The sequence below is a fragment of the Coregonus clupeaformis genome, chromosome 27, assembly GCF_020615455.1.
Source record: "Coregonus clupeaformis isolate EN_2021a chromosome 27, ASM2061545v1, whole genome shotgun sequence".
Lineage (NCBI taxonomy): Eukaryota > Metazoa > Chordata > Actinopteri > Salmoniformes > Salmonidae > Coregonus > Coregonus clupeaformis.
In genome coordinates, this window is record NC_059218.1 from 30,276,207 (window position 1) to 30,293,478 (window position 17,272).

At 46.8% G+C, this 17,272-nt stretch overlaps 1 protein-coding gene across 1 annotated transcript in view; it reads right to left on the reverse strand.

Annotated features, from left to right (window-relative positions):
* Window positions 1–17,272, reverse strand: part of LOC121541730 (leucine-rich repeat transmembrane neuronal protein 4) — a 61,249-nt gene that overhangs the window by 30,555 nt on the left and 13,422 nt on the right. The window contains exon 2 of the mRNA XM_041850997.2: window positions 3,667–5,315. Within this exon, the coding sequence (XP_041706931.2) occupies window positions 3,667–5,315 (1,649 nt within the window). The remainder of the gene's footprint in view (window positions 1–3,666; window positions 5,316–17,272) is intronic.

A 17,272-nucleotide genomic window follows, 5' to 3' on the forward strand; every position in this document is an offset into this window, starting at 1 on the left:
ACTGCCATGTTTCCATGAAAAAAAAGAAAGTACAGGCCTTGGGATCCACTTATGGAAAAATATATGCATTGTCTGAGAGAAACTCAGATTGAATTAAATGAAGTTCCAATCAGAAATAATATGCCAGCCTTTAAAGTTGAGTTAATCACATTGCAGGTAATAAGAGGTCTCTCTATCTCCATGGATTAAGGGCATAACGCGTTGACAGAGTGCAAAAATAATTAGTTATGCAACAGCTCTCCTTTTCATAGAATTATAATGAATGGCTTGGTAGATTGGTGCCTATAGGTACTTCATGTCATATTTCTAAAATTACTCACGAAAGGTTAAGCATATAAAAATTATTAGAAAAGGTTTTGAGCAGAATAGAAATTTGACATCGGTGCCATGGGAGTTCTGATATTAAATAAATGCCTTATTCCTTCATTACTATTAATGATAAAACATTGAGCAAACTGCAGTCAGCAGAAAGGATCATGTTGAAAGTGATCATTCATATGGATAACATGGGTTCTGTGGACTTGTTTTGTTTTGCAGCACTGTCATAGAATCATTAATTCAACCTGTAAACACATGAGTGAGTCAATTAATTTCCTCATTATACAAACAAAACATTTACAGGGTTTTAGTTTTCGCTTCCTGTGATCTTTGGTTCCTTCCAGTGGAGTGTAATAAACATATTACTTTCTGTCACTTTTTTCTCTCCTCCTTCCAAAACAGTTCCTCTCTGAACATAAATAATCCCCTTTTACGAAATCACTTCAGGTGAGTATCTTTTCATAAAACAGCGCATCTGTGCAGGAAAACATGCTTCCTGAGATCAAACGCAGACGTGGTGCAATGGCTGGTGATTGTAATTACCCTGGTATTGGGTATAAATAGGTGCCTCATCTTAGCAGGCCGGGGGGATCCATCCGCATTAAAGAGCCATATCATAAGATTTGGGATTACACATATCGCTATGGCTCTTTTGAGATTACCATAAATCTTCCCAAAACAGGCTTGAGTTAAGAGAATGCCCCTTACACTATGCCCTCTGCTATTTTACTAAACACACTGTTGAGTTAAGTGGCTGTAGAGGCATGCAGCCATGCGGACTGGGATCTCTTCTGTGTCTACTCTGCCACATTAGAGGACAGGGAGGTCCAGTCGCTCTGTTATGGGGCATCCAACTGATGCTGATCAATACCTCATTAATCCATGTTGTGATTTGGCTTGAATCGATTTGGAGTTTGTTTTTTTGGCATCTCATGAGGTGGAGAACGAACATTTTCAGTTTGGTCAAGACAGGGTAAGCTAGTGGCCCTAAGCTAACCCCTGCCCTGTTTTTCATTTTGGCCTTGAAAGAAAGGCCCCTATAGATGAAACACGCACACGCACACGCACACGCACACACACACACACACACACACACACACACACACACACACACACACACACACACACACACACACACACACACACACACACACAAAACATTAACTTACTCACATACTCTGAATGTACTACACATTTAAAAAGCACTCTTATACACTCTTATGCACAAACACACACACATACACTACCAGTCAAAGGTTTTTGAACACCTACTCATTCAAGGGTTTTTCTTTCTTGTTACTATTTTCTACATTGTAGAATAATAGTGAAGACATCACAACTATGAAATAACACATTTGGAATCATGTAGTAACCAAAAAAGTGTTAAACAAATCAAAACATATTTTAGATTTTAGATTCTTCAAAGTAGCCAGCTGTTGCCTTGATGACAGCTTTGCACACTCTTGGCATTCTCTCAACCAGCTTCACCTGGAATGCTTTTTAACGGTCTTGAAGTTGTTCCCACATATGCTGAGCACTTGTTGGCTGCTTTTCCTTCACTCTGCGGTCCGACTCATCCCAAACCATCTCAATTTGGTTGAGGTCGGGGGATTGTGGAGGCCAGCTCATCTGATGCAGGACTCCATCACTTTCCTTCTTGGTAAAATAGCCCTTATACAGCCTGGAGGTATTTTGGGTAATTGTCCTGTTGAAAAACAAATGATAGTCCCACTAAGCCCAAACCAGATGGGATGGCATATCGCTGCACAATGCTGTGGTAGCTATGCTGGTTAAGTATGCCTTGAATTCTAAATCAATCACAGACAGTGTCACCAGCAAAGCACCCCCACCCCATAACACCTCCTCCTCCATGCTTTACAGTGGGAAATACACATGCAGAGATCATCCGTTCACCCACACCGCGTCTGACAAAGACACTGCAGTTGGAACCATCAATCTCCAATTTGGAATCCAGACCAAAGGACACATTTCCACCGGTCTAATGTCCATTGCTCGTGTTTCTTGGCCCGAGCAAGTCTCTTCTTCATATTGGTGTCCTTTAGTAGTGGTTTCTTTGCAGCAATTCGACCATGAAGGCCTGATTCACACAGTCTCCACTGAACAGTTGATGTTGAGATGTGTCTGTTACTTGAACTCTGTGAAGCATTTATATGGGCTGCAATTTCTGAGGCTGGTAACTATAATTAACTTCTCCTCTGCAGCAGAGGTAACTCTGGGTCTTCCATTCCTGTGGCGGTCCTCATGAGAGCCAGTTTCATCATAGCGCTTGATGGTTTTTGCGACTGCACTTGAAGAAACTTTCAAAGTTCTTGAAGTAATGATGGACTGTCGTTTCTCTTTGCTTAGAGCTGTTCTTGACATAATATGGACTTGGTCTTTTACCAAATAGGGCTAACTTCTGTATACCTCCCCCAACCTTGTCACAACACAACTGGTTGGCTCAAACGCATTAAGAAGGAAATAAATTCCACAAATTAACTTTTAAGAAGGCACACCTGTTAATTGAAATGCATTCCAGGTGACTACCTCATGAAGCTGGTTGAGAGAATGCCAAGAGTGTGCAAAGCTGTCATCAAGGCAAAGGGTGGCTATTTGAAGAATCTCAAATATAAAATATATTTTGATTTGTTTAACACTTTTTTGGTTACTACATGATTCCATATGTGTTATTTCAAAGTTTTGATGTCTTCACTATTATTCTACAATGTAGAAAATAGTAAAAATTAAGAAAAACCCTTGAATGAGTAGGTGTTCTAAAACTTTTGACCGGTAGTGTATATCAAAGCATCCAGTGAGCCATGCCATGATATCGTAGCAATGACTTGTGTGAGACCTTGAAGCAGGAACAGTGTGCAAGTATCCAGGATCTGTCACTGGAGCCATGCAAAAAGTGTGTGTATGATTAAGAATTGTGCCTCAAAACTCTGTTGAAGTGCAACGCTGAACAAAAATAAGCTGATTGGCAAATAAACTATACAAACGATAAAGTGAACAAAGTGCATTAAAGCCAGCGAGCCAAACATGACACGTGTAATAATGCAGCTCTCTGAACCTGAGCTAGGTTACCGTTGCCTCCTGGTTCTAAATGTCATTTTCATGTTTCCAGTGTCCGGTTCGATTTATGAATGAAAACTGCAGAAATAATTGGAAACCTTCAAGGTTCTAAGTCGAGCGTGTTATGAACCAAGAGTCAAGGGTGCTTAGCCCTGATCCAAAGTTTCTCTAAACAGTGCATGCCTGATAAAGGATTTACCTCTCTCTCTCTTGAGCCTTTGTGTTTTTGCTTTTTGGGTTTTGTTTTTAAAAGGCTGATGCGACGGGTCATACCTCGCATTCTCTGGAGCCGGAGATGGTGCAGGTGCAGGAGCCAGTCCCGTTGCCCAGTACCTCCAAGCCCTCAGGGGTGGCGGCCGGGTTGTAGCTCATGTAATACTCCTGCAGCTGGGAGCTCAGGTTTTGCTCAGGCTCTGGGCTTTTTTTCCGCCGCTTGCGGCCCACCACGGAGCGCTGCTGCAGGAGCCGTGCCGCATTCGGGTAGCGCCTCCACAACACGTAGATGACTGTCAGGATGAGCGACATGGAGAAGAAGAGCGCCACGCTGCCAACCACCACCTTGTGGAAGGACATGTGCTCCAGCTCTGGGGGCTGAGTCACCACCAGGCTGCGGAGGGAGGGCGGGGCCTGGGGAGGGGAGTCTCTGGGGTCAATCCTTACCCGGCTGGGGAAAGTGGGCCGGGGGGGGGACTGAGGCCGAGGTGGGGGTAGGGGGGCCAGGGTGGTAGGTGGAGGCAGGGGTGGAGGGGGGCTGGTGGGTGCGGGGGTTGCGTCGGGTGTCGTCTCAATTAAATCTGGGGTCGGTGAAGGGGTTTCTGTCTGGAAGTAATCTGTTTCCTCACAAATTCCATTGTTCCTCGTAGCCTCCATGATCTTCTCTCCCTGGAGCTGCTTTGGGCTGCTGCATATCATGGTGGTGTCTTTAGTGCCACGAAAGTTCCTCAGCCAGGCCACCAGGGGGCAGATGCCTGTCCCACAGTCCCACACGTTACCCGCCAGGCTGATAGAGTTCAGGGAGATCCAGGCAGACACTGCCTCCTGGGACACGTTGGACAGCTTGTTGGACTCCAGGTTGAGGGTCTGGAGGTTGGGCAAGCAGTGGAACACGGCAGGGTCCAGGGTCTGGATTTCATTGCCAGACAGATCCAGTTTCTGCAGCGTGTGCCAGGTCCAGGGCAGGCCCTGGTTGACTGCTCGGATGCGGTTCCACTGCAGGTAGAGTGCCCGCAGGTTAGCAAGACGTGGGAACAGAAAGAAGTTGATCCGGGAGAACTGGTTGTGCTCCAGGTGAAGCTCCATGAGCCTCTGCAGCCCCAGGAAGGTGGTCCTGGTGAGGGCCCGGAGACGGTTGTAGCCCAGGTCCAGAAACTCCAGGCTGCGGCATTCCAGGAAGGCCCGGATGGGGACGTTGGTGAGGCCGTTGGAGCGCAGGTGGAGGTTCTGAAGCTTCCTCAGGCCGTGGAACTGCCCCGGCTGAAGCACCTGCAGCTTGTTGTAGGACAGGTCCAGGCTGCGGAGGTTGGGCACCCCATGGAAGGTGGCATTGTGGAGCTGAGAGATCTTGTTGGAGCTGAGGATCAGCTCTTTAAGCCTGCGGACCCCCTGGAAGGCCCGACTGTCTAGAGAAGAGATCTGGTTGTGGTCCATGTAGAGCCAGAGGAGCTGGTTAAGGTGGGCAAACTGGTAGGGGAGCAGCGTGTGCAGGTCGTTGTAGCGAAGAGAGAGGCCCTGGCAGCCCACTGAGATGTTCTCAGGGACGTCCAAGAAGCCAGCTGACTCGCAGTGGACTATCTTCCCCTCACAACGGCAGCTGTGAGGGCAGGTGCGTTCACCAGAACAGAGCGGCAGCATGGCCTGGAGGACGAGGAGCAGGAGGAGGATGGGGGGGAGGTGCACCGGTCGTACATCACACAGCCTGGAACCTACAGATAGAGAGACCGAGAGAGAGAGAAGAAGCAGGCATGTTAGAGAGGAATTCTTACTAAGGCAGATCCATGTAAATACCCATAAAATGATAAATACTCATAATCGTATAGTTAAATTAGAGTACGTTCATCATTGCCACATTCAAGAAAGCTCCGTACATTGTAAAAGGACATTCTGAAAGATATTTGATTGAAATGAATACACATACTGTAAGTAAACACTTATACATCATGTTTTTATATTCTCGTTGTAATCAATTTTAAATTGATGTACAAGAAATTACTACATTATGAATCCCATACTTTCAAGGTATGTTGCTAGACAGCAGTGAAAAAACATGCCTACTTCATTTGCTATGACAAAGTGCACACACACAATGTTTGTTTTGGGTAATTGGTGTGCTCTCTTTTCACCCCAGTGAACCTGTGCAGGGCTCATTGTCTTGTGTTAGAGCTTTTTGCATTTCTAATGCTGAAGCAGACAGCACACAAACTAAGCATATGCCCTGATAAACAGGAGACAAGACCCTACTTCTCTTGACACATAACACTCCTCTCAACCCCTCTGTGATTCAACGCTTTGATCCTATTCTTTCTTTGCTTTGTTCTCTTGTGCAGCAGACAGTAACGGCTTGTCCCCATTTTAAACAATTTGCTGGGAAACAAGAACACCCGTAGATTTAGCTCTAATTGAGACACATTGCTGCCTGCTGTGTGATGTCCTCCCTTTGCACATAAAGACAGCGTGACGTGACTGTGAGCAAAACGGCTGTGCAGGCAGGCTGAGGTAGCAACAGGATGGGGCTGTTCAGCTGAGCTCTCTCCTTAGACACACTCTGACCTGACAGCCTCTTATTCTCTTATGCTAGTCTCTGGCTGGGTTGGTTTGACAGTGGAAGGAACCACTTACTAGGGAGAATGGGGGGTACTCTGGGCTGGATTGACAGTGGAAGGAACCACTGATATCCAAGATGGCGTAGCAGTGTGGTCGTGTATTCTGTAGTGTGCTCGTTCCTGTTTATTTGTCTTTTTCGTATATATTTCTCAATCTCACTTTTCATCCATCAACTAAATATACTTTCCTGCAACCCGCCTCACCCAATGTGGAACGGATTCTATTATTTCTTATACCTTTTTATCTAGAACCGGCTGAAACTAGCCAGCTAGCCAGCTAACTAGCTACTTGCTAGCTACTTGCTATTAGCCACCGTTAGCCGTGGCCTGCACTACCTACCAGCCAGCCTGGACAATTATCGGCCAGTCTGCACAGCACGCTATCGACTCAGAACATATCGGATTTTCTGCCGGAATCACTGAATCACTGGACCTTTAACACCGGATCATCGCAACTAGCTAGCTGCAACCGAATGGATGTTGTTGTTGGCTAATCACCACTGTCCCGAAGCTAGCACCAGTTAGCCTTGAGCTAGCCTCGAGCCAGGCCCATCTCCCGACTATATACCTCTCTGTCAACCGGACGGGACCTCCTAGTGTCGACACAGAACCCCGCCGATCCATCACGACTGGTCTGCCGATGTAATCGCCTGATGTGGTTTCAACAGGCTTCCCGTTGCGACGACCACAAAGATCCATCTGCTAGCCCGGCCCGCTAGCACACGCAATCAACAACCGTGCCTCCTGCTCGCCTGTGCCGTAGCAGCCATCAAACTGCTCCCGGACTGCGTTAGCACACTCCGCCAACCCTGATATTCTAGCAGTGTCTGAATCCTGGCTTAGGAAGGCCACCAAAAACTCTGAAATGTCCATCCCCAACTACAAAATGTTCTGTCTAGATAGAACTGCCAAAGGGGTCGGAGTTGCAATCTACTGTAGAGATAGCCTGCAGAGCTCTATCATACTATCCAGGTCTGTGCCCAAACAGTTTGAGCTTCTACTTCTAAAAATCCACCTTTCCAGAAATAAATCTCTCACTGTTGCCGCTTGCTACAGACCCCCCTCGGCCCCCAGCTGTGCCCTGGACACCATATGTGAATTGATTGCCCCCCATCTATCCTCAGAGTTCGTACTGCTTGGTGACCTAAACTGGGATATGCTTAACACCCCGGCCGTCCTACAATCTAAACTAGATGTCCTCAATCTCACACAAATTATCAAGGAACCTACCAGGTACAACCCTAAATCCGTAAACATGGGCACCCTCATAGATATCATCCTGACTAATTTACCCTCTAAATACACCTCCGCTTTCTTCAACCAGGATCTCAGTGATCACTGCCTCATTGCCTGCGTCCGTAATGGGTCCGCGGTCAAACGACCACCCCTCATCACTGTCAAACGCTCCCTAAAACACTTCAGCGAGCAGGCCTTTCTAATTAACCTGGCCCGGGTATTCTGGATGGATATTGACCTCATTCTGTCAGTAGAGGATGCCTGGTTGTTCTTTAAAAGTGCTTTCCTCTCCATCTTAAATAAGCATGCCCCATTCAAAAAAGTCAGAACTAACAACAGATATAGCCCCTGGTTCACCCCAGACTTGACTGCCCTTGACCAGCACAAAAACATCCTGTGGCATTCTGCATTAGCATCGAACAGCCCCCGCGATATGCAACTTTTCAGCCCTCCTGTAGCTCAGTTGGTAGAGCATGGCGCTTGCAACGCAAGGGTTGTGGGTTCGATTCCCATGGGGGGCCAGTATGAAAAATGTATGCACTCACTAATTGGAAGTCGCTCTGGATAAGAGCGTCTGCTAAATGACTATAATGTAAAAAAATATGTAAGTCAGGAACAAATATACACAATCAGTTAGGAAAGCAAAGGCTAGCTTTTTCAAACAGAAATTTGCATCCTGTAGCACTAACTCCAAAAACGTTTGGGACACTGGAAAGTCCATGGAGAATAAGAGCACCTCCTCCCAGCTGCCCACTGCACTTAGGCTAGGAAACACTGTCATCTACGATAATTGAGAATTTCAATAAGGATTTTGCTACGGCTGGCCATGCTTTCCACCTGGCTACCCCTACCCCGGCCACCAGCTCTGCACCCTCCGCTAAAAACGTACTAGGGAGCATATGGGGGCGGGGGTACTCTGGGCTGGTTTGACAGTGGAAGGAACAACTTACTAGGGAGAATAGGGGGTATAATGATATATACCCATTGATTGTTGAAGAATATAACTTATAAATGCCTCATGAGTTTAGTTGAACTGTCATACACCTTGATAACCCAAAATATAAGCTTATTTTACCCCAATGTTTGTAAACAATGTAAATGTAAACAAACCCTACATAGCCTCAAAACATGGTTAAAACGATCATTTTGATATCATGGATGGTCAAATCAAATCAAAGTTTACTGGTCGCGTAAACAGATTTGCAGATGTTATCGCAGGTGCAGCGAAATGCTTGTGTTTCTCGATCCAACCTAGCAATCCAAAACAATACACACATAATCCAAATGTAAAAAGTCAGAGTCTGGAATATATATATATATATAATGGTGTGTATAGACAGTATGGACAGTACAGAAAAGGTGTGTACAGCAGTAGTTATATAGAATAAGCCATGACTAGAATACAGTATATACATGAAGTGGGTAAAACAGTATGTACACATTATTAAAGTGACCAGTGTCTATGCACATAGGGCATCAGTCTCTAAGGTGCAGGGTAGAGTACCGGATGGTAGCCGGCTAGTAACAGTGACTAAGGTTTAGGGCAGGGTACTGGGCGGATGCCAGCTAATGGTGACTGTTTACCAGTCTGATGGCCTGGAGATAGAAGCTGTTTATCAGTCTCTTGGTCCCAGCTTTGATGCATCTGTACTGTCTCTGCCTTCTAGATGGTAGCGCTTCCTCTCCACTGCGGCCCTGTCAATGTGGATGGAGGCGTGCTCTCTCTGCTTTTTCTTGCAGTCCACGATCAGCTCCTTCGTTTTGGTGATGTCGAGGGAGAGGTTATTTTCCTGGCACCAATCCGCCAGGGCTCTCCCCTCCTCCCTGTAGGCTGTCTCGTCATTGTTGGTAATCAGGCCTACCACTGTTGTGTTGTCAGCAAACCTGATGATTGAGTTGGAGACGTGCGTGGCCACGCAGTCATGGGTGAACATGGAGTACAGGAGGGGGCTGAGCACGCACCCCTGTGGGGCCCCCGTGTTGAGGATCAGCGTAGCAGAGGTGTTGTTGCCTACCTTCCTCACTTGGGGTCGGCCCGTCAGGAAGCCCAGGACCCTGTTGCACAGGGAGGGGTTCAGACCCAGGGCCCTGAGCTTAGTGATGGGCTTGAATGCTGAGCTGTATTTGATGAACAGCATTCTTACATAGGTATTTCTGTTGTACAGATGGGATAGGGCAGTGTGCAGTGCAATGGCGATTGCGACGTCCATGGATCTGTTGGGGTGGTATGTGAATTGTAGTGGGTCTAAGGTGTCGGGTAAGGTGGAGGTGATATGGTCCTTAACTAGCCTCTTAAAGCAATTCATGATGACAGAAGTGAGTGCTATGGGGCGATAGTAATTTAGCTCAGTTACCTTTGCTTTCTTGGGTACAGGAACACTGGTGGACATATTAAAGCAAGTGAGGACAACAGACTGGGATACGGAGCGATTTAATATGTCCGTAAACACTCCAGGCATCTGGTCTGAGCATGCTCTGAGGACGCGGCTGGGGATGCAGTCTAGGCCGGCAGCTTCGCGAGGGTTAACACGATTAAATGACTTACTCACGTTGGCCATGGAGAACGAGAGCACATAGTCCTTGTAAGCGATGGGGGCCTGCGTCAGCAGCTCAATTTAGTTTTCCTCGAAGGTGTTAAGCTTGTCCGGGTGCGATGCGACGGTGTCTGAAGTGGCTGGCTTTCCCTTTATAATCCATGATTGTCTGGAGTCCCTGCCACATACAGTGGGGAGAACAAGTATTTGATACACTGCCGATTTTGCAGGTTTTCCTACTTACAAAGCATGTAGAGGTCTGTAATTTTTATCACAAAAATCCAGAAAATCACATTGTATGATTTTTAAGTAATTAATTTGCATTTTATTGCATGACATAAGTATTTGATCACCTACCAACCAGTAAGAATTCCGTCTCTCACAGACCTGTTAGTTTTTCTTTAAGAAGCCCTCCTGTTCTCCACTCATTACCTGTATTAACTGCACCTGTTTGAACTCGTTACCTGTATAAAAGACCCCTGTCCACACACTCAATCAAACAGACTCCAACCTCTCCACAATGGCCAAGACCAGAGAGCTGTGTAAGGACATCAGGGATAAAATTGTAGACCTGCACAAGGCTGGGATGGGCTACAGGACAATAGGCAAGCAGCTTGGTGAGAAGGCAACAACTGTTGGCGCAATTATTAGAAAATGGAAGAAGTTCAAGATGACGGTCAATCACCCTCAGTATGGGGCTCCATGCAAGATCTCACCTTGTGGGGCATCAATGATCATGAGGAAGGTGAGGGATCAGCCCAGAACTACACGGCAGGACCTGGTCAATGACCTGAAGAGAGCTGGGACCACAGTTCCTTTAGAGCCATTGCGGTTTCGGCTTGGGGAGGAATACACACGGCAGTCATGGATTAAAATCCTGCAGTGTACGCAAGGTCCCCCTGCTCAAGCCAGCGCATGTCCAGGCCCGTCTGAAGTTTGCCAATGACCATCTGGATGATCCAGAGGAGGAATGGGAGAAGGTCATGTGGTCTGATGAGACAAAAATAGAGCTTTTTGGTCTAAACTCCACTCGCCGTGTTTGGAGGAAGAAGAAGGATGAGTACAACCTCAAGAACACCATCCCAACCGTGAAGCATGGAGGTGGAAACATCATTCTTTGGGGATGCTTTTCTACAAAGGGGACAGGACAACTGCACCGTATTGAGGGGAGCATGGATGGGGCCATGTATCGCGAGATCTTGGCCAACAACCTCCTTCCCTCAGTAAGAGCATTGAAGATGGGTCGTGGCTGGGTCTTCCAGCATGACAACGACTCGAAACACACAGCCAGGGCAACTAAGGAGTGGCTCCATAAGAAGCATCTCAAGGTCCTGGAGTGGCCTAGCCAGTCTCCAGACCTGAACCAAATAGAACATCTTTGGAGGGAGCTGAAAGTCCGTATTGCCCAGCGACAGCCCCGAAACCTGAAGGATCTGGAGAAGGTCTGTATGAAGGAGTGGGCCAAAATCCCTGCTGCAGTGTGTGCAAACCTGGTCAAGACCTACAGGAAACGTAGGATCTCTGTAATTGCAAACAAAGGTTTCTGTAGCAAATATTAAGTTCGGCTTTTCTAATGTATTAAATACTTATGTCATGCAATAAAATGCAAATTAATTACTTTAAAATCATACAATGTGATTTTCTGGATTTTTGTTTTAGATTCCGTCTCTCACAGTTGAAGTGTACCTATGATAAAAATTACAGACCTCTACATGCTTTGTAAGTAGGAAAACCTGCAAAATCGGCAGTGTATCAAATACTTGTTCTCCCAGAGCGTCTGCTAAATGACGTAAATGTAAATGTAAATGTAATGTCTGAGTCGTTGAATTGCGACTCTACTTTGTCCCTGTACTGTCGTTTGCCTCTTTGATTGCCTTACAGAGGTCATAGATGGTCTGTTTGTACACGTCCATGTTCCCAGTCACCTTGCCGTGGTTGAATGTGGTGGTTCACACTTTCAGTTTTGTGCGAATGCTGCCATCTATCCACGGTTTTTGGTTTCGATAAGTTCTAATCATCACAGCCCGAACTCCGGGCGCACCTGCATAAAGTCTAGGGGAGGGTCTGGGTGGGCGTCTGTCCACGGTGGCGGCTCTGGCACTGGTCGTGGTCCCCACCCCACCATAGTCACTACCCGCTTTCGTAGCCTCCTCCAAATGACCACCCTCCAACTTAATCCCACTGGATTAAGGGGCAGCACCAGGATAAGGAGCAGCACCAGGATAAGGGGCAGCACCGGGCTAAGGGGCAGCACCGGGCTAAGGGGCAGCACCGGACTAAGGGGCAGCACCGGACTAAGGGGCAGCACCAGGATAAGGGGCAGCACCAGGATAAGGGGCAGCACCAGGATAAGGAGCAGCACCAGGATATGGGGCAGCACCAGGATAAGGGGCAGCACCGGGCTAAGGGGCAGCACCGGACTAAGGGGCAGCACCGGACTGAATGGCGGATCCTGGCTGGCTGGCTCTGGCGGATCCTGGCTGGCTGGCGGATCCTGGCTGGACGGCTCTGGCGGATCCCGGCTGGACGGCGGCTCTGGCGGATCCTGGCTGACGGCTCTGGCGGATCCTGGCTGGATCCTGGCTGCGGGCCTGGCGCTCCTGGCTGGACGGCTCTTGGCTGGCTGACGGATCTGGCTGCTCATGGCTGGCGGAAGGCTCTGGCTGGCCTGCTGGCGGAAGGCTCTGGCTGATCCTGTCTGTCGGAAGGCTCTGGCGTGCATCTGTCGGACGGCTCCAGCGGCTCCTGTCGGCGGACCGGCTCTGCTCTGGCAGGCTCAGTACAGACGGGCAGTTCATGCAGCGCTTGGCAGACGGGACAGTTCAGACGGGCGTTGGGCAGACGGGCAGTCCAGGCGCCCGTTAGGCAGACGGCAGACTCTGGCGGCCGAGCATAATCCAGTCCGTGATGCGCGTAAGGACAGGACATGTCTTGATATTTGTAAGTCGCTCTGGATAAGAGCTTCTGCTAAATGACGTAAATGTAAATGTAAATGTTATAGAATTTCGGTAGCGTTTTCCTCAGATTTCATTTATAAAAGTCCCAAGCTACAATAAATGTGACTGGTTTCCAGTTTGCACAGTCCAGTGTAGTTCCTTTAGAGCCATTGCGGTTTCGGCTTGGGGAGGAATACATACGGCAGTGACGATGACCAAAGAAAATGATCTTGGGAGGTAACGCGGTCTGCATTTGATGGTAGTATTCCAAATCAGGAGAACAAAAGGACTTGAGTTCCTGAACGTTACCACAATCACACCATGAGTTGTATATAATGAAACAAACCCCTCTTCCTTTCTTTTTCCCAGAATGTTGTTTCTTCCTGTTCCCGGGGACATTATATCTGGAGAGAGCCATGATTCCGTAAAACAGATTATGTTACAGTCCCTGATGTCTGTCTCTCTGTAAGGAGATCCTCGCCCTGAGCTCATCTACTTTAGTGTCCAGGGACTGAATGTTAGCGAGTAATATACTTAGAAGCGGTGGATGGTATGCATGCAACTTGAGTCTGACTAGGGCCCTACTTCTTCTTCCTCTTCTCCGGCGTCAGATTTTGTTGCAGGCCCCGGGATTAATATATCTGCCTCGGGAAGAAGAAGTAGGGCAAATTTCTGCTCGAATTTCTGGTGCGTGACCACCGATCGAATATCCAAAAGTTATTTTCAGCTGTAGGTAATAATACAAGAAACGTTCTGAGCAAATAATGTAGGAAAAACACACACATAAATCCTGTAGTTGTCTAGGAGCTAGAAACATGGCAACTGTGTCTGTCAGCACCATCTTGTGATATTACAGTTCTTGCATCCATAGCTCTGTCTATGAATTTGAAAGTCGTTACATTTCTCTAGGCCCATCCTTCAGCTTTATACCAAAACAGAGGCGGGGTGCCCGTTTTGTGATTAAATTAAGAATTCTAGCTTTAAATGTAAACCAGGAGACTCCTGACCTCCTGACCTCAGATAAGTCATTGGATTCCCTTGAGCACTGATGTGTGTCCATGAAGTGGCCCCTTCAGCTGGATTGCTTCTTCAGTTATCAAGGAGGTCTGTAGGCTACGGATGGATGACTGTGTGTAGATCAGATGCTCCATACAGTACATTGACATGGTGCCTAGGCTTGGGCAGTATACTGTATATACTGTATAGCGGTGCATTTGGAAATAGCAATGGGATGGTTTTTCTATACCGTTTTCTATACCTTCTATACCGTTTTCTATACCTTCTAAAAATCCACCTTTCCAGAAATAAATCTCTCACTGTTGCTGCTTGCTACAGACCCCCCTCAGCCCCCAGCTGTGCCCTGGACACCATATGTGAATTGATTGCCCCCCATCTATCCTCAGAGTTCGTACTGCTTGGTGACCTGAATTGGGATATGCTTAACACCCCGGCCGTCCTACAATCTAAGCTAGATGCCCTCAATCTCACACAAATTATCAACGAACCTACCAGGTACAACCCTAAATCCGTAAACATGGGTACCCTCATAGATATCATCCTGACTAACTTACCCTCTAAATACACCTCTGCTGTCTTCAACCAGGATCTCAGCGATCACTGCCTTATTGCCTGCGTCCGTAACGGGTCCGCGGTCAAACGACCACCCCTCATCACTGTCAAACGCTCCCTAAAACACTTCAGCGAGCAGGCCTTCCTAATTGCCCTGGCCCAGGTATCCTGGATGGATATAGATCTCATTCCGTCAGTAGAGGATGCCTGGTTGTTCTTTAAAAGTAATTTCCTCTCAATCTTAAATAAACATGCCCCATTCAAAAAATACAGAACTAAGAACAGATATAGCCCCTGGTTCTCCTCAGACTTGACTGCCCTTGACCAGCACAAAAACATCCTGTGGCGTACTGCATTAGCATCAAATAGCCCCCGCGATATGCAACTTTTCAGGGAAGTTAGGAACCAATATACAGAAGCAGTTAGGAAAGCAAAGGCTAACTTTTTCAAACAGAAATTTGCATCCTGTAGCACTAACTCCAAAAAGTTTTGGGACACTGTAAAGTCCATGGAGAATAAGAGCACTTCCTCCCAGCTTCCCACTGCACTGAGGCTAGGAAACACTATCACCACCGATAAATCTACAATAATCGAGAATTTCAAAAAGCATTTTGCTACGGCTGGCCATGCTTTCCACCTGGCTACCACTACCCCGGCCACCAGCTCTGCACCCTCCGCTGCAACTTGCCCATGCCCCCCCCCCCGCTTCTCCTTCACACAAATCCAGACAGCTGATGTTCTGAAAGAGCTGCAAAAATCTGGACCCCTACAAATCATCTGGGCTAGACCCCCTCCAGACCATATCCATCCTGCCCTGCCTTTCGAAAGTTTTTGAAAGCCAAGTTAACAAACAGATCACCGACCACTTCGAATCCCACCGTACCTTCTCCGCTATGCAATCCGGTTTCCGAGCTGGTCATGGGTGCACTTCAGCCACCCTCAAGGTCCTAAACGATATTATAAACGCGATCGATAATAGACAGTACTGTGCAGCTGTCTTCATCGACCTGGCCAAGGCTTTCGACTCTGTCAACCACCGCATTCTTATTGGCAGACTAAATAGCCTTGGTTTCTCAAATGACTGCCTCGCCTGGTTCACCAACTACTTCTCAGATAGAGTTCAATGTGTCAAATCGGAGGGCCTGTTGTCTGGACCTATGGAAGTCTCTATGGGCGTGCCACAGGGTTCAATTCTTGGGCCGACTCTTTTCTCTGTGTATATCAATGATGTCGCTCTTGCTGCTGGTGACTCTCAGATCCACCTCTATGCAGACGACACCATTTTGTATACATCTGGCCCTTCATTGGACACTGTGTTAACAAACCTCCAAACGAGCTTCAATGCCATACAACACTCCTTCAGTAGCCTCCAACTGCTCTTAAACACTAGTAAAACTAAATGCATGCTCTTCAACCGAACGCTGCTTGCACCCGCCCACCCGACTAGAATCACTACTCTCGACTGGGTCTGACCTAGAGTATGTGGACAACTACAAATACCTAGGTGTCTGGTTAGACTGTAAACTCTCCTTCCAGACTCACATTAAGAATCTCCAATCCAAAGTTAAATCTAGAATCGGTTTCCTATTTCGCAACAAAGCCTCCTTCACTCATGCTGCCAAACATGCCCTCGTAAACGGACTATCCTACCGATCCTTGACTTTGGCGATGTCATTTACAAAATAGCCTCCAACACTCTACTCAGCAAATTGGATGTAGTCTATCACAGTGCCATCCGTTTTGTCTCCAAAGCCCCATATACTACCCACCACTGTGACCTGTACGCTCTTGTTGGCTGGTCCTCACTACATATTCGTCGCCAAACCCACTGGCTCCAGGCCATCTATAAATCACTGCTAGGCAAATCCCCGCCTTATCTTAGCTCATTGGTCACCATAGCAACACCCACCCGTAGTATGCGCTCCAGCAGGTATATCTCACTGGTCATCCCCAAAGCCAATACCTCCTTTGGCCGCCATTCCTTCCAGTTCTCTGCTGCCAATGACTGGAACAAATTGCAAAAATCTCTGAAGCTGGAGACACTTATCTCCCTCACTAACTTTAAGCATCAGTTGTCAGAGCACCTTACCCGATCACTGCACCTGTACACAGCCCATCTGAAATTAGCCCGCCCAACTACCTCATCCCTATATTGTTATTTATTTTGCTCATTTGTACCCCAGTATCTCTATTTGCACATCATCTCTTGCACATCTATCATTCCAGTGTTAATACTAATTGTAATTATTTTGCACTATAGTCTATTTATTGCCTTACCTCCATAACTTGCTACATTTGCACACACTGTATATATATTTTCTGTTGTATTTTTGACTTTATGTTTTGTTTTACCCCATATGTAACTCTGTGTTGTTGTTTTTATCGCACTGCTTTGCTTTATCTTGGCCAGGTCGCAGTTGTAAATGAGAACTTGTTCTCAACTGGCTTACCTGGTTAAATAAAGGTGAAATTAAAAAATTAAAAAATATACTATTGAAACTATTTCTTTGAAAAATTTTTAATACATTTGAATATTTGTAGCTACTTTTAAAGTAAATTCCTACAGTCAACTTGTGCAATATGTTAGGAGATAAAGCAGATCGTGTTCTTCATTTCACCTGTCACATTTTTTTTTCATTATGAAGCTTACCTTTAGAACCCCAGTCACATGGTGTTTGTTTACAAGCACACAAGGACTAGAGACCAGATCCTTCTGAGTCACTTCACTGTAGTATGGAATTCACAACAAAATGTTTGCCAGCTATATATCTTATAAGTATTAAGT